Here is an 18,164-nt window from a genome sequence, read left to right as displayed (position 1 = left end):
CCTGGTGACCTCAACAGGTGTGATGGGTGAGAGAGGAGAGGGTAAGAGGAGGAGGGGGCAAGGGAGGCTCCAGTGTTGGTGTGTGCTGTGGGGTAGAAGAGAGGGAGGAAAGGCTGTCTTGGGTTTTAGTGATGAAGTGAGCAGCCATGGCTAAGCAAAGGTCCTGGGTGGGTGTGATAGAGTAAGAGGCTGCTGCAGGATTGGCCAGTTCCTTGCAGACTTTGAAAAGCTTGGCTGTGTTTGATGCCTCAGAGATGCACAAATATATACTTTTCTTGGAGTGGATGCACAGACGATATGGACTTTAAAGGAGGCTGCAGGCTAGTTTGTCAGATGGTCCACCCAATGAGTTCCATTTCCGCTCAGCTGCCCTACATTTGCGTTTAAGGGCAGCAAGCTCAGAGTCATACCAAGAGTTGCACTTTTTGGAAGACTTCAGTCGGACCCTCATGGCAGGGGCAAGAGTGTCAAGAGTGTTGGAGATGGAGAGGTTGAGGTTAGCAAGGGCTGTGTCAGGGTGGGAGTCAGCCGTAGGAATGGGAGGAGTAGAGTAGCTGGAGGCAAAGGCAGCCACTGTTAATTTTTTTCATGGGTCTGGTGACTATGAAGCCGAGTGGCAGTGCTGGGTGTTTTGAGAGAAGAGAGTGGTCAGTCCAAGACAGAGTTAATGAGAGGAGTAGAGAGAGGGATGTCCGTAGAGAGAAGGATGTCCGTAGAGAGCATCCAAGGTGTGGCCTGCGGTGTGAGTGGGGCCAGAGGGTAGGATAGATAGGGAGAGAGTCGCAAAGGTTGCAGAAAGGTACTGAGGAGTCAGGAGGATATGAGAGTTGGTTTTGCCATCTCTGAACGCTATGCCCCCCTTTGACAAAATGTTCTCTAAAGCAGTGCCTTGGCACCACCGTGAAATTGCTGGGCATCCATTATATCAACTGTGGCAGATCTGCAGTATGATGTTTGGTGACACCGACTCTTCTGACTCATCTGCCATGAGGTGAACACATTTGTCCCGATAACTTCTGAAACTTGGCTCTGGAGGCCTACTTTCCTCAGGTGTCTGTGCCTCTTCTTCGCTTCCCACTGCTCTCACCACTCGGCGTGGACTCTCTCTTCCCTCGTTCCAATTGATAGCAGATGTTCTGGAGCTACGACATACTGCTTGGAAGTGGCCTGGACATTTGCAGTTATTGCACATTTGATTGATGGCTGGCCATTGATCTCGATGCAGTAACGAGAGACCACACCTGTAGCATGAACGCCCTTCCTTTCCTCCACTCCTTCTGCAATCCATTTCCTGTCTGTTTTGGAAGTTTCCTCTGACTCTGTTGCCACTTTTCTGTTGTCTCTCTGGTACTGCGGTGGTGGCTGCTACTATTGCACTGTTGGACTTCGGAGACTCAATGACCACCATGTGGGAGTCCACACGTTCGTAGATTCTGGAAAGATCGAGTAATTCAGAAAGAGGCAAGGGTTTCTTTAAAAGATGCTTGCAGAGGTCAGAAGATGTACATCCCTCTGTAACTCTTAGGTGAATGGCCTCCTCCGAAAATGTATCAAAACGGCAGTACCTCACATGTTTTTGCAGCCTTAAAACGTATTTATCCACAGTTTTGTTGGCTACCTGGTTGCATTGATTGAATATCAATCTTTCAAAGTCGCTGTTGCGTTGTGCAACAAACCTGTTTAGCGCACCAACCAGTACATCATAAGATGCCTTCTCAGTCGGATTATACGTTTTTAATCACCTCTACCTCTTTTCCAACAAGGTTCATGGAAATATGTATTTTTCCTTCTGCTTCTTGATCACCCATCGCCTGAATGAAATCGTGAAATTCCTCCAACCATTCTGTCCACCCAGAACCTCTGTCAACACTCAGTGACAAATCAAATGGCTGTGGTTTCCTGAGCAATATGGCCCTGTGGCTGTGTATACTGCTCTGGGCTTCATCATATGGCTGACCCTGCATGGTGGCGGTGTCCATCAATCGCCCTGATGTATGGATTTGATCCCCAGGCGAGTACAAATGGTAAGTATAGTGTTTTTATTCTTATTGGATAATTGGTTGTCTTTGTAGAGAGTCACTAGAATACTTCACTCGTTCCAAGGAGCTCCAAGGATGGCACTAACCTACTCACGTTTGCTTGCTGTAGCAGCTTCCCTACAGCGTTCGTTCCAGGCGCCATTCTGTTGTAATGTCGGTACATCTGTCTCATCAGAAGAGGCCACCAGCTACTGCACTGGCCCCAGGAGCTGCCGTCCATTCCCTGCAGCATAGGTGAGCATCGGAGCTCATCCTTCTGCAATTGAAGCAGATCGCCACATCCACAGAGCCCAATCTTCTTCCTGGCTTGAATCCGCCAGAATTCACGCGGCAGGAGACCTGCCTGCATATCCCACATTACCACGCGGCTCGCAATGGGCGCTGCATCGTTAGCGTCTCGTTGCTAAGCAATGAATGCTCATTTAGAGCAACGCATAACCGCCGGCAAGGCGGAAGCCGGGCCTCCGCTGCAAAGGCCAGCAGTGACTGTTTTTCACCTGGGTGCGCTGTGTCCTTCGCTAGGTCTGTGACCTAAAGGTGCTTTCCTTTCCTAACCCTCGCCATTGGACTAATGCATTTGATTAACCTTCTTACACTCGCATTTCCTCAATACGGCATGCCCGTACGCTCTTGCCATGCGTTCCGTATTACCCAGCTGAATTCCCGATAAGCTTCCTCCCAGCTCCCGACTCTTGGCAGACCCGCAATGTGGCCGCTGTAACAATCAGCATTCCCACTATCATATGGCACTGCTACTTACTACCATCACCATTCACTGTGCCGCAAATAAGTGCGATGCAATCAACTATACGCTCACATCAAGGCCATACCTGATCAGGAGGAACAGCATCATCGGCACTATAACCCGCTAAACTGCACCGGCTAATATACGCATCTTCAGCTGTTATTTCATGCTCAAGCGCAGCCCTGATCTACAAGCCTTGACTTGTGGATCACCCACACCTAGAACGCCACCTGACTGTTTGCTGTTGATATTAATTGATGTCCCCTGATTTACCAGCCTGACTCCTCCACTAAAATATTTGTATTGCGTATTATATTGTGCATGTGCACTGTATTCCCTGACTAGGATAGTGTGCATTGCATTAGAAAAGACCTGCCTATGTTGAACTAGCCCAATCTGCTTACATATGCCTATGTTGAACTAGCCTACTCTTGTTTCATATAGGACCGGCCTATGTTGAACTAGCCCAATCTGCTCATATATACATATGTTGGACTAGCCTACCTTTGACTTGCACAAACGTTATGCAGCTATTTAGAACTATGTGCCTTAGAATAACACAGGTAACCCAACTATTGTGCCTCACCTTACCACTAATCTACTTAAGCATGGCATTCTCTAAAGATGCACCATGCTCCACCCAGGATAGAAACACTCGACTCCGAGCCAGACTACCATGCCTCTACTAACCTACAAGAACTCTAATGCCCAGTACAAGATAACTACCCCATTACCTGAGCGAGTCCCCAGACTTACTACACCCCACAACAACACAAACCAACCTAAACTAATTCCCATAAAGCTCCAGCATTCACCAGGCGCTACTACAATGTCTGGAGCCCTGATTAATGCCAGATCATTAGTCGCCCATGCCACTGAAATAGCCAACATCTTATCTACACATTTGTATTCCGGCAATACATGCTGTTCTATTGTTTTTCAAATCACCAATTTGTGATTATGAAAATCTGTGTGCTGCCTTGTAAAAAAGAAAAGCGTGTGCTAGTAGACAATGACTCCAGGGATGAAGTAAATATTCTGCATGCAACAGGTCACAGAAAAAACAGACCAATGTGACAAAGAGATTCTGATACCGAAGAGAAAGGATGTGAAAAATTAAGGCGTACGATAGTGTGTGTTGCATTTATAAATGTTCATCTCCCATGCAAAACCCTTAAAGCGGAAAAGGTTACAGGTTCATGAACATTGTATCAAATCTCGACAAACAGCACAGTTATCCTACAAATGAATTACCAAAAGGTGCAAAACGTGCAGAGCATACCCCGGTGTTACCAGAGTTAAATGTATTATTAGATGTTTAAATGTAACCCAAAAACATTACAGAACAAGTGATGCGCAAGATTTGTTCCCTCTCCCATATCCCCTCCCACTACTTCTCAACAACCCAAACAATTAAGGCATTGGAAAGATTAAATAGTTCATGTACTTTTTTCTGTTAACTATTTTTTGGCAGCATGATCCACTCACCTGCAATTTTGAGATGTGCATGGTAATGTCGGTGAGTCAGTAGAGGCTCTGGTAACTCTCCCAAGAACATCTTTAACAGAGTAGCCACGTCATTAGGATGAAATTCCCCCGAGTCCACATCAATATCGGCCCCGCTGTTGAGCAGGTCTTTAAGGATTTGTTGTCTGTTACTGTTGCCAGGGATACGAAATAAGCCTTCCACACGCAGATCTGCCCAGGAAGAGGGGGAAAAGTAGAAATTACATACCTGGGGTCCTTTCAGCCCAGATGTATCCCTAATGACAAACACACATCTATTAGACTGAGCAGCTAGTCTATGCAAACACACTTGGTGTTGGGCAGTGATGCCCAACCCAATAACACCTGCTTTCAGAAAGGGAAGGCTGTATGCATCTCTGTCCTAAAGTAGTACATAGGGGAGCAACAGTCTATGCACGTTGCCCAAAGATGAACACACTCCTGAGCCAAGTTGTGGTGCAACTGTAAAATTGACGAAAGTAGAGACTATGCTCTCCAGAGACGTATGACAGCAGCACAAGCTTCCTAACAAGCCTAACACAGCAACTATTCAAATAATAAAAAGCATATCCAAGAAAACAAACCGTATATTCAAACATAGTAATCAACCGCCCAGGCAAGGGAAAACAAAGTACAGCAATGCAGAGTTATGGACAGGCTAGTAAAATTGGAATAATACCAATAGTAGAGAAACGAGTGAAAACAGAAACAGTCCTTTAACCCCTTAACTGCTGAGGGTTTTCCCCTCCCAGTGCTGAGACCTTTTTTGGCGCTTTCGATATTTCGCCATTCAATCCCTTGTAACTTGGTTACATGTGATATCTCGGCCAAATTTAGCCCCTTTTCTTCCCACATGTAGACGGTCATAACGCCACCAAGGAATCCTAGTTTGCTGTATGGGGGTGAGCGGAGAAAAAAAAAAGCGGGCAAATGTGGGTTTTTTTTCAGAAAAAAAACAAACAATAAAATGATGTGCAAAGAAGCCTGTCGTTTTTCCTTGAAAGAGCTAGGAACAGATGGTTTACTGTGCTGAATTCGCCATTTTCCAGGCATTCAAGAAATTGGTGAGTAGAAACAAAATCATTTTTATAAAGGTTACAATCAGTTTTGTGGGAAGTAGGCGAATATCCCTTTTTCCCCCCCAATAGGACATGCGTGGACGGAATGGAAGAGGAGGGTAGGAAAGCTGAATGGAAAGACAGAAAGGCATACATTTCCGAAAAGTAGACAAAATTCCAAGTTTAGGAAGGGGTCATTTACGCAGGTCAGGCAACAACTACGTAGGTAAAATTCCCATAGTTTGGGGAACAATACGACTTTTTTTTTTTTTGAAAGTATATGCTGGACATGTTTGGACCTGTAAGGTAATGGCTTTTGTGAATATTGAGAAAAGCCATGCACCGCTACATTCACCTGCCTCCCACCCCCGACACTTCTAGTTAGGAAATCACATATTTTTCATAATGTTTCACAAAACAAACAGTGCCACAAGCCAAAATCTGAGCCATGGTACACAGGACTTTTATGGTGACGGCCTAAGCAGACATACTTTACACATGAAAATAAGGAAAACAATTGTGGTGTGGAATGGCAAGCATTAATTTTTTGAAAGAGCACAGGCAGACCTTTTGAAGGATAGGTGACAGAGCCTAAAGCAGCGACCAAATGTAGGCTATTATTTGGGAAATGAGAGTTGTGTAACAAAATGCAGTAGAAAATGTATGAAAACGTTATCAAAACCAAGAGAAAACAACTAATGTCCTACCTTCCCACAGGTGGCGGGACGGAAAAGGTAGCTCACATGTGTGAGTGCACCAACCTGGGCACAAAGGGAAAAGGCTAAAGAACTGGTATCCCAAAGAGTTTCGAGAGGGGACATTTTTAGGATGTTGGTCTTGTGACAAAATACAGATTTGGGTCTGGGTTGTCCCAAACACCAAGGAAAGCAAGGAACCCCATGTATTTAAAAAAATACGACACCCATGTGTCCAAAGAGGTCTGACATGCGCAAATCGCCCTAAAAATGATTACCCACAAGGCCCGGCAAAGTCTGAAATGTAAGGGAAAACAAATCACAATTTTCTGACATTTGCCACCACAAAGCCACTGAAACACATCAGCAACACCACATGTCCTACCTTCCCACAGGTGTCCAGCGAAAACGGTACCTCACATGTGTGGGTGCACCTAACTGGGCGGAAAAGAAAAAGTGTTGACCGTCCACAAGTCCAACAGCAGTCCCAAGGATCCCTGGCACGGTTGCTATCCCTACCCAGGCTGAAAAGCTCTAACAGCGCAGCTAGAGCTCCACAGCGGTCAAGGGTAATGTCCCAGCCATGGGCACCTGTCTTCCATGTGGATTGATCATCCCAACGTCCAGGGCCAGTTCCAGGGAGCCCCGGCAGGGTCCCGATCCCTTCCCGGAGGGAAATTCTGTAACGCAGCTCCAGGATGGTCAGGGGTGATGCCACCGGCCTTAAGTGCCTCTCTCGCATTTAGGTGGGCAGCACCCAAGCTCAATAGTTGTCCCAGGGAGCCCCGGCAGGGCCCCCGTCCCTTCCTGGAGGGTGGGAAAAGCTGTAAACCAGCACAGCCAGAGCTCCTGGCTGGGCTTGGGCACGTTCAACCCACATGGGAGACAGCCGCCCAAGGCCATGACCCCCCCCCACCCCACACCACCACCCTGGAGCTCTGGCTGGATGGCTTTACAGCTTCTCCCTCAGGGAAAGACTGTTGACCCTGCCAAGGCTCCCTAGAACTTCTGCTGGGCTTGGGGACGTTTAACCCACATGGGCGACAGAAGCCCAAGGCAAGGGACATGACCCAGACCATCCTGGAGCTCTGATATGGGAACTCTGCCGGGGCTCCCTGCGAGTGCGGCTGCACTTGGGGATGGTCGACCCACATGGGAAACAGCTGGTCAAGGCCTGGGACACCCCCCCCCCCCTCCAGACTATCCTGGAGCTCTGGCTGGCCTGTGTTACAGCTTCTCCCCACAGTAAAGGTCAGGGACTCTGCAGGGGCTCCCTAGGAGGGCCACTGTGCTTAGGGATGGTCGCCCAACATGGGAGACGGGTGCCCAAGGCCTGGGACATCACCCCCCCGACCATCCTGGAGCTCTGGCTGGGCTGTGTTACAGAATTTACCGCCAGGAAGGGAGGGGGACCCTGCCGGGGCTCCCTCTCGGCCTGCCGCAGCACTTGGGGGGGATGTCAACCCACATGGGAGACAGACGCCCAAGGCCAGAGACATGACCCCCATACAACCCTGGAGCTCTGGCTGGGCTGAGGCATAAGCACACTGCCAAGGCTCCCTGTGGCCACCACTGAACTTGGGGACAGTCAACCAACAAGGGAGACAGGTGCCCAAGCTGAGAGGCAGCACCACCTGCCGTCCCTGACCTCTGGCTGTCCTGCATTACAACTTTTCCCTTCAGGGAGGGATGGGGACCCTGGCGGAGCACCCCGAGGCCACCGCTGAACTTGGGGATGGTAAACCAACAAGGAAGGCGAGGCAGAACCGCCAGCCATCCCGGCGCTCTAGCTTGCCTGCATTACAGCATTTGCCTCAAGGAAGGGATGCGCACCCTACCGGGGTTTACTGGGACTGCTACTGAACTTGGGGATAGTCGTCCAACATGGGAGACATGTGCCCAAGCCCATGGGCTCTGGCTAGGTTGAGTTACAGATTTTCCCTCTCGGAAGGTATGAGGACGTTGCCAGGGATCCCTGTGACTGCTGCTGAACTTGGGGACGGTCGACCAACAAGGGAGAGGGGTGCCCAAGCCTGGAGGCAGCAGCCACGGCCGTCCTGGAGCTCCGACTGGCCTGCATTACAGCTTTTCCCTCCTGGGAGGGATGGAGACCTTACCAAGGCTCCCTTGGACCGGTGCTGAACTTGGGGATAGTCACCCAACATGGGAGACCGGCGCAAAAGGCCGGGCACATATTTTTATTTTATGGTTTGTTACAACCTTTAAAATATACAGATCATCACTATTTGTCATACTTGAGCATCAATTTTTAAACAAATAAAAGACTTTGTTGGAGAACAAGTTTCTCAATTCCGCATAGAAATTACTATTCACCTCCGTCCTTTTCGCAATTCAAATAAGTTTCCAACTTATCCAAATAGAATAATAGTGCAAAAGTTAGTTTGTTGTCAGAGCCATCTGCCATATGTTTCCACCAGTCTTCAGCACTCCCACTTTGTGAATATCCAACCCATATGGGCAGATCTAAGAGCGCCTAATTTCGTGCAGTACAACACCAAATGCTTTAATGTTTCTTTTTCGTCCTCACAGGACTTACAGAAGTCACCAAAAGTCACCTTTAGTTCTCAAATTTTTTTACAGCTCGGGTTAGGAACAGATTAAGCCGAAATTTCAGAAATGTTCTCCTTTTTTTGCTGATGGAAAGATGCTTAGGTATCCAGGTAGCGTATTCATTGCTCTTGCCTCAGACACCACATCAGCCATGCACTTGTGTAATGCTCGTTGATCAGAGTTCTCGCACCAATCTTGCATCCATAATTTTTTTCTTGACAGCATTTGGATTTTGAATCAAAGTTTCTTTATCCGTCTGCAGTTGGATGAAAATACGGTCACATGAATGTTTCCACTCATTTAGAATGCTTTTACCTGTTGATCTTTGGGATACTGTATTCAGAAATTGTGGTATGTTGTCAGCCCCACATACTTTCCTGTATATATTAAGCGTCTGCCATACTATGGTCGCATTTATTGATATTAAACCAAGTTCAAATCTAATGCAGGCAGTTGGGGTGCTTCTTGGTATCATTAGGACCATAATCCAATATGCGTTTTCACACCAAGACCATAATGAATATGGACAGCCCAGCATTGCTTCTCCGCCAAAGATTAGTGCTGGAATAACCTTCAATTTATAGAAATCAATTGCCGGTTTAAGACTGAAATTTCCATATTGCTTATTAATAGCCACTCCCTAGGCAGACAAGAAATTACCTTTCCTTTTTATTTTTAGCAACAGTGAGTCATCGTTTAGATGTGTATTTATTGAGACTCCCAAATACGATACTTCAATGGTTATGTTCAATAGGTCTTTTCCAATCGGCCACTTAAAACTTTTTCTTGTTTGTTTTTTTACTCCTACTAAATTCTGAATTACTAGTAGCTCGGTTTTTGCAGGATTAATCACTAGACTGATTTTCAGTGTATTGTTTTAGGGACTGAAGTTTCCTCTGGAGACCTATCGGAGTAACGTCCAGAATGACAATATCGTCTGCATAGATCATACAGTTTATTTTGTGTCCATTGATCATTGGAGGGAATGATCTTACTTCGTCCATAGCCACACCAACATCCGATATAAACAGATTGAAAAGTGTGGCTCCCCAAAGGACAACTTTGTTTTACGCCTCTTCTTATTAGGGCTGCAGATAAAGTTCCATTTTGCTTGAGCCTCACTTTCACTTCTGTCTCGGAATGTAATTCCTTGATTGCCATCAGCAGACTAATCGGACATTTCAACAGATGCATTTTGTTCCATAATAATTCACGATCAATGCTGTCAAAGGCATGGGCCGTATCAACAAAGGATACATAGATTTTTGTTCCTTTGCTGATAGCCTCCATCTTTAGCAAATTAATGAGAAGTAGATTTAGCCCACAGCCAGTGCCCTTCACGATTCCCGTTTGGCGGAGCATCAAAAACCTCATTTTGTGTAATCCATGTTAATAGCCTCTTAAGTAAATGAGAGGCAAAGATTTTTCCCACAATGTCCAGTAGCGCTATAGGCCTGTAGTTTGCTGGTTCGGATCGTAATCCTTTTCTAAAGACAGGCACTATTATAGTGCTTTTCCATGATACAGGCACTCTTGTTTCAGTGGCAATGTTATTGAACAGATTGGTACAAAACTCAGCCCATTCTTCTGGGTGTTTGAGAATGCTGTTTGTCAAACCGTCGGGCCCTGGTGCCCTTGAGCCACTGAGTTTTGAGAGGTTTTCAAAAATTTCGGACCCTGCAGGTTCCAATCATTTATATTTAGTCTTCCTACGTTTTTCAAATAAATACGCGAAATGGGCATTCCATTGCATTTCTGATACCATCTTTGTTTGCAGTGCTTGTTGAGTAAACTACATGTCATTTGTAATGCCCCAAAATGTTCTGGTATTCCTTTATTTTAGACTTTCTAGCATTTCTTCAGAATCTCTCTGAAGCATAATTTTCTCTGAAGCATAATTGCTTTATGGGATGCTAACCAATTCTTATACTTCGCTTTAAAAAAATATATATATATATATATATATATTTTTGCATTTGGTGCTTACGCACCTTCAGAAAAAGCGTAAAAAAGATTGTTTTATAACAGCATTAAAAATACATATAACATGCAAAATTAAAATCCATATTATATTAACATTCACAATCCTACAAAAAAGAAGGAAAAATAATAAAACAATATTGCTTATACACATCCTAAATAAAAATTCTTATACATACTCAATATATATTTTCACACAATTGTAGTCATTTGTAAAAAAAAAAAAAAGATTAATTTGCAATTTTCCATGATTATATCTAAAGAAGGTTTTAATAGTCGCACATGAGGCCTATCCCAATTTGAACAAAAAACAAAAGTATGTTGTGGAGCATCCCTCCAAAACATTTTTGTGCCTTAAAAGTTTATGCAGGCACAGCGATAAGATCTGCTTCTATAAAACGTAATAATCTGAAAGTTGCCAAAATTATGGCATTACTTATCCCCCGCATACACTTGGCCCATATGAGATTCCTGCCAGATGATGTGTTTACATTTTGGAAATCTTTCAATGTTTGAAATCTATTTTGTTCAAAATTTGGGCAGAAAAGGAAGGTTTCGTCAACCTCTATGGTGCAGCAAAAACGACATCTTGTATGATAAATCGACTTTTCATTTGAAAACCAGTATTTTGTTCGCATTTTTGCATTAAACAAATCAAATCGGAATCTCATGTATAACTTGCGTGCATCATTACAAGGACAAAATCAAATATGGAAGACGAGGATATTGGCTATGCCTAAAAAGGGCATATTCAGAAAAAGAAGAATATGTAGAAATTAGGTCAGATGTTGCAGCCCAATCACTCAGAAAGTCTTTTTTTAGCAAGACCCATCTTCCATTGCAGATCTTCTGGTAATAAATTGATTTGTTCCAATAATCTAAGCATTCGTTTTTGAGAAAAGGGCAATTGAGACAGGCTGTGATTTGAGGAGCAGGATGGAAAAATCCTCATACAAAGAATTCAAGGGCGGAAATAACATTTTCGTGAAATTATTTAGCCCAATTGAAATGGGATCCCAGAGAATTAAGCCCAAGGTCATGTCGCACCAATGCATTTGGGAGATAGTTTGGAAGACCAAGGATGGTTTTCCAAATTTTACCTTGGAGCTTATTTAAGAAAGGGTCCAATTCAACAAGGCAAAGATCTAACCCGTAAAGAATAACAGCCTCTACTTTCAGAGAATAAAATTCAATTAATGGGGTTGGAGAAAATGCACAATACTTGTGGTATATTAGTTTCATTTGTCCCATTAGAGGCAGGACTTTTCCAACAAGAGAATCCTGCCATTTTAAAATAGAGGTGTTATTTGACAGGTTGGATCCCAGGTATGTCAAATTTTGGAATAAGCCAATTTCCTTTAAATTAATGGACCATCGAAATGTACGCAATTTTTTGCGCGAAGATAAGATTACAATCTTAAATTGTTTTAGTACAGTAATGAAAGAAGCTTTTGAGCTTATTCTGAAGACCTGCTTGTGTACGGTCAAAAAGAAGGGTATCGTCTGCATAAGCCAAACAAGAGAGATGCAGCTTGCCTAGACGGACAGCAAATGATTTAGAGAAATCCCAAATGCGACCGATGTCTGCTAAGTAAAGATTAAGTAACACAGCTGCGAGGTTACACCCGTTTGATACCAATCACCATTGGAATTGTCTCAGTCAATAAGCCTTCCTGTGTAATCCGTACCTTAAAGTTAATATTATGATGTAGTAAGGCTATGAGTGCAACTAAATGTGGTGGAAATGTATACTCAAACATTTTACGCCATAATACTCCACACTGTTGAAAGCTGATGAAAGATCTAAACAGGCTATCAAAATAGGGCCACAGGTGGAGGAGTGAGAAAGAAGTAAGATGGGCTAAGACTGTGGCTTTTAGTTACGTCCCCATGGATTTACAAAATATTACCTGCGCTTTACTGAGGATCGAATTATCTGTTATAAAAGCATCTACATAATGGAGGATTAATAATGCAAAAATGTTCACAGCCACATCAATTAGCGCAATCGGGCGAAAGTTGCTAGGGTCATTCAGTGGACCTTTTTTATGTAGAGGGATAATAGATGTTAAGCACAGAGTGGGAATAATTTTAGTTTTAAAGATGGAATGAAAAAATACTAAAAAAAGTTTGCCCAAAACAAAGGTTTGTTTTGTTTGTTTATTTGTGAAGCACCCCTAACCCTCAGGTAGTAGGGTGCAGCAGGAAGATTGTATAGCTTAGGGTACATAAGGCACTGTGGATGGGTTCCAGTTAAAGTTACAGTACTGGACACATCACAACATTGAAGACAGAATACAGTAAGCCATATTTACATAAAATATACACAAATTACAAGTTTTATTTCCAAGGATCAGTGATAAATGCGTTAGATGTCATGTTCCTTAATCCAGGAGATAAGATTAGATCTAAAATGTAAGTAAGGGAGGGCTTCCCTTAGGGAGGGCGGTAAAGAGTTCCAATGTTGTGATGCTTTAACAGGAAAGCTGCTCCCCCCGGTCATAGTACGTTTAAATCTTGGCACCAGTAGGAGGTTGGAGTTAGCCTTTCTGGAAGGGCGGCAATATACTGGTCTAGTGAATCTCGTGGTAAGGTATTGCGGGGCAGAAAGGTGAAGACATTTGTGTGTCAGGGAGATGGATTTAAGGAAGATCTTGTCTTTCGTAGAGAGCCAGTTGACAGATCTTCTAATATCTGAAATATGGGCTTTCTTCTGGAGATTTAAGGCTGCTCTTAAGGCGTTATTTTGCAAGATTTGAATCTTGTTCGTAATGTATTAGTTGCTGCCTACGTAGAGGGCATTACAATAGTCCAGTTTGGACAGGATCAAGGCTCTGGCTAAGGTGATGCAGTTATTGGAAGAGAGGAAGGGTTTGGCTGCTCTGATAAGTTTGCAGGTGTAGGAGGTAGCAGAAGCCATAGTGTTTACTTCTTTTTTAAAGTTAGTGTAGAGTCTAGATGGAAGCCAAGGGTTTTGACCTCCTTAGCTACAGCGACAATGTTATTGTCAATTTCGAATGAGGAATAGTTCTGGCCTAGTTTGTTGAGATTGGATATCGTGCCTAAGATGAGGAGTTCAGTTTTGTCATCATTCAGGCATAGACCGTATGAAGCCATCCATGCCTGGATGATGAGTTATACTCTGTTTACAAAGGCCAAATCCTTGTCATAATCCCCCGTCAGCGGTATGAGGATCTGAGTATCATCAGCGTACTTCGTGTAGGTGATACCCAGACCATCAAGATCATCGAAAATGGACTTTGTGAAAATGTTGTACAGATTAGGAGAGACACAGGAGCCTTGTGGCACACCACAAGTAATAGGCATTGGGTCAGCAGCTGCTAGCGGGGAGAAGATTGCATTGTTCGTGTATTGAGAAAGGACTGGATCCAGTCAATTGCCTCTTGGGAGAAGCGGGCTGCCGACTCCAAGTGGTTGCAGAGGATCTTATGGCCAACCAGATCAAATGCTGCTGAGAGATCAAGGAGCAGCAGTAGAGCCGTTTTACCCTCGTCTCTCAGCTCATCCATTTGTGCCTTAAGGTCTATTAGCGCAGTCTCAGTACCCTGTTGGGGTCTGCAACCTGACCGACTCCGAGAAGGTGATTGTGTTCAAGGAAATGTTGAATTTGCAAGTATGCTATTTTGTGGAGGGTTTTGAGAAGGAATGGCACTGGAGTGATGGGACGGTAATTGGTAGGGATGGAGGGATCTAAGTTTTGTTTTTTAAGGAGTGGGAGGACCCAGGATTGTTTTAAATGGTTGGGTATAGTGCCTGGGGTGATAATCACGTATGGTGGCAAGCCGTTAGGACGTACACATTTAGATGATTTTAGCTTGTATATAGCAGAAAAATGTCCGCATGAAATCAGGAATGGGATGAATTATAGTGGAGATCTCAAATGGAGTAAAGGGAGAGGGAAGAGAATATTTCTGCTCAAAGAAGGTAAACCAGGTAGTACCATCGATAGTAGAAAACAATGAGGCATTTCCGAGACCACAAGGGGTGCGAAAAGCTTCCAGATGTCTTTGGTGTTACGATTACATATATCACGTACCATTTTTTGGTTAACTTCCAAAGATATTAGATTTACCTTCAGATTTATATTTCTGTAGAAAAGATTTTAGTGCGAATATATGTCTCTCAATCTAGTCAATATATACTCTTCTTTAGCCTTCCAAGTTCAAGATTTTTCCTTTGTTTTAAACATGCTATAGCAGTGGAGAAGGACGAGCAAAAAGTAGAGACATATGTAGAAGATTTAGCTGAGAGAGCAATGGAAGCGAGATGAGATTTTATCATATTAAAGTTCCATTCCAAGATTTTTTCAGAAAGACAAGCATCTTCGCGCGAGTATGTCCAGAGATCGCGGTTAACTAAAAAAGTTAATCATCTACATGTTGTGGCATTCCAATAAATGGAGAGCATAGCGCAATCAACTTTAACTAAGGCTAGGAATGGGGATAATGAAAATGTATTAACAGCCAGCCTCAGAGCTGAACTAGTGGGAATAGGATAACCAAGCTGAGAGGAATGCGTAAAAATGGGTGAAAGTAGACCCGATAGGTTTCTTGAGGCAACTATGTAATCAATCGTGGAAAATGCAGATCCTCTCTGCCACGTGTAAAATGTTGATGGATTTTTGGGACGCACCACATATAAATCCCAATCTTTCAAAAAGTGGGTCCATATGTTCCCATTCGAAAAGGAGTGCTTATTATGCATAGACACTGTTATTTTAGGACCAAGGAGTGATAACGGGTAAAGTGAAGCGTTAAAGTCACCCCCTGTTAAGATCACTGCATTTGGAACGCGTATGAAGATCTCAAGAAGAGCTGTATGTAGGGCTTGAATAGCCGATTTGATGGATAAAGCAACAGGATTCCAATAAAGAGAAATGAGGATCAGGTTTTTACAAGATGAAATGTCAAGACTTAAGTCGATAATAAGGAACCGGGTCGAGGCATTGGTATGTTTGACTGTGAATCGCATGTTATTAAGTAGGATTGCTAAACCTTGTGAGGGTCTCCATGCATTCTTCTGTATCGCTGGATGATAAAACAAAGTAAAGCCATCAAACCGTATATCATTTAAACACATAGTTTCTTGGATGAACAGAATTGAGGGTGCCGTTTGTACAGCATATTGTAATATCCATTTTCTGAGATTTTTTAACCCACAACAATTCCAAGAATAGATGCATAGTTCATTCAATTATGAGGGAGCTACAGATTGTACATTAGCAGCTGCTGCCTTAGTTAGGGGTTTTAACCCTATTAAGCCATTAAGTGCTATTGTAAGGGAGGCCAATTGTGCTAATATCGGAGTATTATCGCTCCATTTAGAGGATGAGGATTCTTTTTCATTTGGGCATATAGGTAAGATTGGAGGTTGAAATTCCAAAAATGACCATGCTACTTCGAGAGAAGAGAAACCCTGTAGTTCTAACCCCAGTATAACAAGATCAGTTTTAAACTCCCACAACAATTTTGCTATGATCGAAGATTGCACTTTACAGACGATACGACTGTTATTGATGTTGGCGAGCAGAATCGACTCTACATCCTGGGAAACTAAGTTCTGCAGAGAAGGAATTTTATAAAGAGCATTCATTAAAAAGGCACAATTTATACGCGCCGAGCCATTATGTTGCAAGTCACTGATCCAACCAATAGTAGTTTGCATTTCGCTAGAAATTTTCGAAAAAGACAAAAAGGCTTGCATTATTTATTACCAAAGGAAATAAAAACAGTGCAGGAGGAGAAGGATTCTCAGCTTTAACGGTATCTAGGTCTTGAGAAGACATTGCAGAGGTCCCTCTTGTAGGATCACGTACAGGGATAGTTGTCACGACCCTTACCCCGAAGCCCCTCTTGCCTACCCATGGGCCAGGGGGAGCCTTGACCCCAGTCTCCTCTAAATCCCAACAGAGGCCTTCTTGGGGCCAGTCCTGGCGCCTTTGGCGCCAGGCTCATACTTAATGAGTTTGTGCTTGGGAACTACTTTTTGTTACTGTCATTCAATGTGGAAGCATCCACAGAATCAGTCTTCGTGGAACTTGGCTTGCAGAAGGGTGGTTTGGGTGTGGCACCTTGGAACTCTTTTACCTGGACTTCTTTCTTGAAGCTATTTAAACCACGCCCGACTGGACTGACACGCTTTGCGTTAATTTGCAATACTGCAACGTGACGCTCACCGCGTTCAGCTTCAGCCACGAACCTCGGATAAACAGCATCTGCAGAAAAAGAAAGAAGCCATTGTTAGAAAAGGTTGCAGTTTACCTGAATTCCATCATTAGCGGTTCTCAGCTCTTCCGACCGGCATCCTGGAACCAGCGCTCCTTCGGATCGATGGACCTGTAGAAAAGGAAAGACAAGGCTTTAGACATTTTACACAGTTAACGAACTCCGCCAAAAGGCTTACCTTCCCACTCCATTCCGCAATATCTGGAATTCTACACTCCGGCAGAGCACCACGACCTGTGAAGACAAAAGATAACAGGTTAGCAAAGGCAAGGCACCTTAGCGCTGCGTTAAGCGCCAACTCGCCGCGTCTAGGCGCTCCGAAAACGCTAATACTTACCAGCGAACCACGAATCAAATCTTCGCCATGAATTGGACTTCCACGTACCTAAGGAAGAGAAAAAAAGACATTGTTAATTCCAGAAAGGCATGTTAGGACAGCAAAACATCATAGCAATATGACCTACCTGAAAGACTCACGTCGGGCCGGCATCAGTGGAGTAACTCGACCGCCATTGCCCGCAAAGCACCACGCGCCCCTGCCGAGACAGCAGGACGGAGAACCCGCCAACATCAAGAACAATGTGAGAGGAAGCCCAGAGGGACCGCAGACATACTGGGTGGTTGGAGGCTGTTAATCCCAGTTACCCGGTCCTAAACATTGTTTACCTGTATTTCTGGCAGGATTCTTCCGCTGGTCACTACAGGGCATTGCAGGGAGGGATACCTGGACACCGATTGCTGGGTGGCGCCCCCGTGGAACCAGGTGAGCGTAATAATAGTGTCAATGAGATTCTGTTTACATGTAAACTCCATTGGAGTCAAGGAAACAACAGCGGAAGGCTGAGTGACAGACTGTATATGCTCAGTGGGTCGTAAAGAGGTGTGGGCATCTACCTGCACGGATGCAGGGCTACATACAGCCGAGACCATATTTGGCAAATCAGAAGCTTCAGTTTGTGTCACCATAGAGGTTTTTTTATTCTCGAATACAGGAAAGTAGATACTCATGTTTGCCTGCACCAAGGTTGCTGGTATCTCGTTTGTAAGGTTCACAGGAATAGAAAAGGGGGCAAGAACCTTACCTGACCCATCTTCTAAATCGTTGGAATGTGAAATCGCATGAGAAACAGTACTTGTGTTAGAAGATAAGGATACGTGCACAGCTTGTTTTGATTTTAATTTGAAGTACTTTTTTACTTTCTTCATTCAATTGACTGAGGTTCAAACGTTGTTCCTCAGAAAAGGAATGACCATCTTTTTCAGAACCAGATTTAGAATGTTTTGCTTTTACAGTCTTATTAGAAAGAGAATTAGACTTTGTTTCC

The 18,164-nt window shown here is 44.0% G+C and overlaps 1 protein-coding gene across 4 annotated transcripts in view; it reads right to left on the bottom strand.

Annotated features, from left to right (window-relative positions):
• The window catches only part of ARHGAP19 (Rho GTPase activating protein 19), a 507,107-nt gene that overhangs the window by 331,614 nt on the left and 157,329 nt on the right, over positions 1-18,164 (bottom strand). For all 4 annotated transcript variants that reach the window (XM_069611587.1, XM_069611584.1, XM_069611586.1 and 1 more), the window contains exon 4: positions 4,273-4,482. In XM_069611587.1, coding sequence (XP_069467688.1) covers positions 4,273-4,482 — 210 coding nt within the window. The remainder of the gene's footprint in view (positions 1-4,272; positions 4,483-18,164) is intronic.

This window comes from Ambystoma mexicanum, chromosome 8, assembly GCF_040938575.1.
Source record: "Ambystoma mexicanum isolate Mex_15411 chromosome 8, UKY_AmexF1_1, whole genome shotgun sequence".
NCBI classification, from domain to species: Eukaryota; Metazoa; Chordata; class Amphibia; order Caudata; family Ambystomatidae; genus Ambystoma; species Ambystoma mexicanum.
This window is presented reverse-complemented; position numbering and strand designations above follow the sequence as displayed.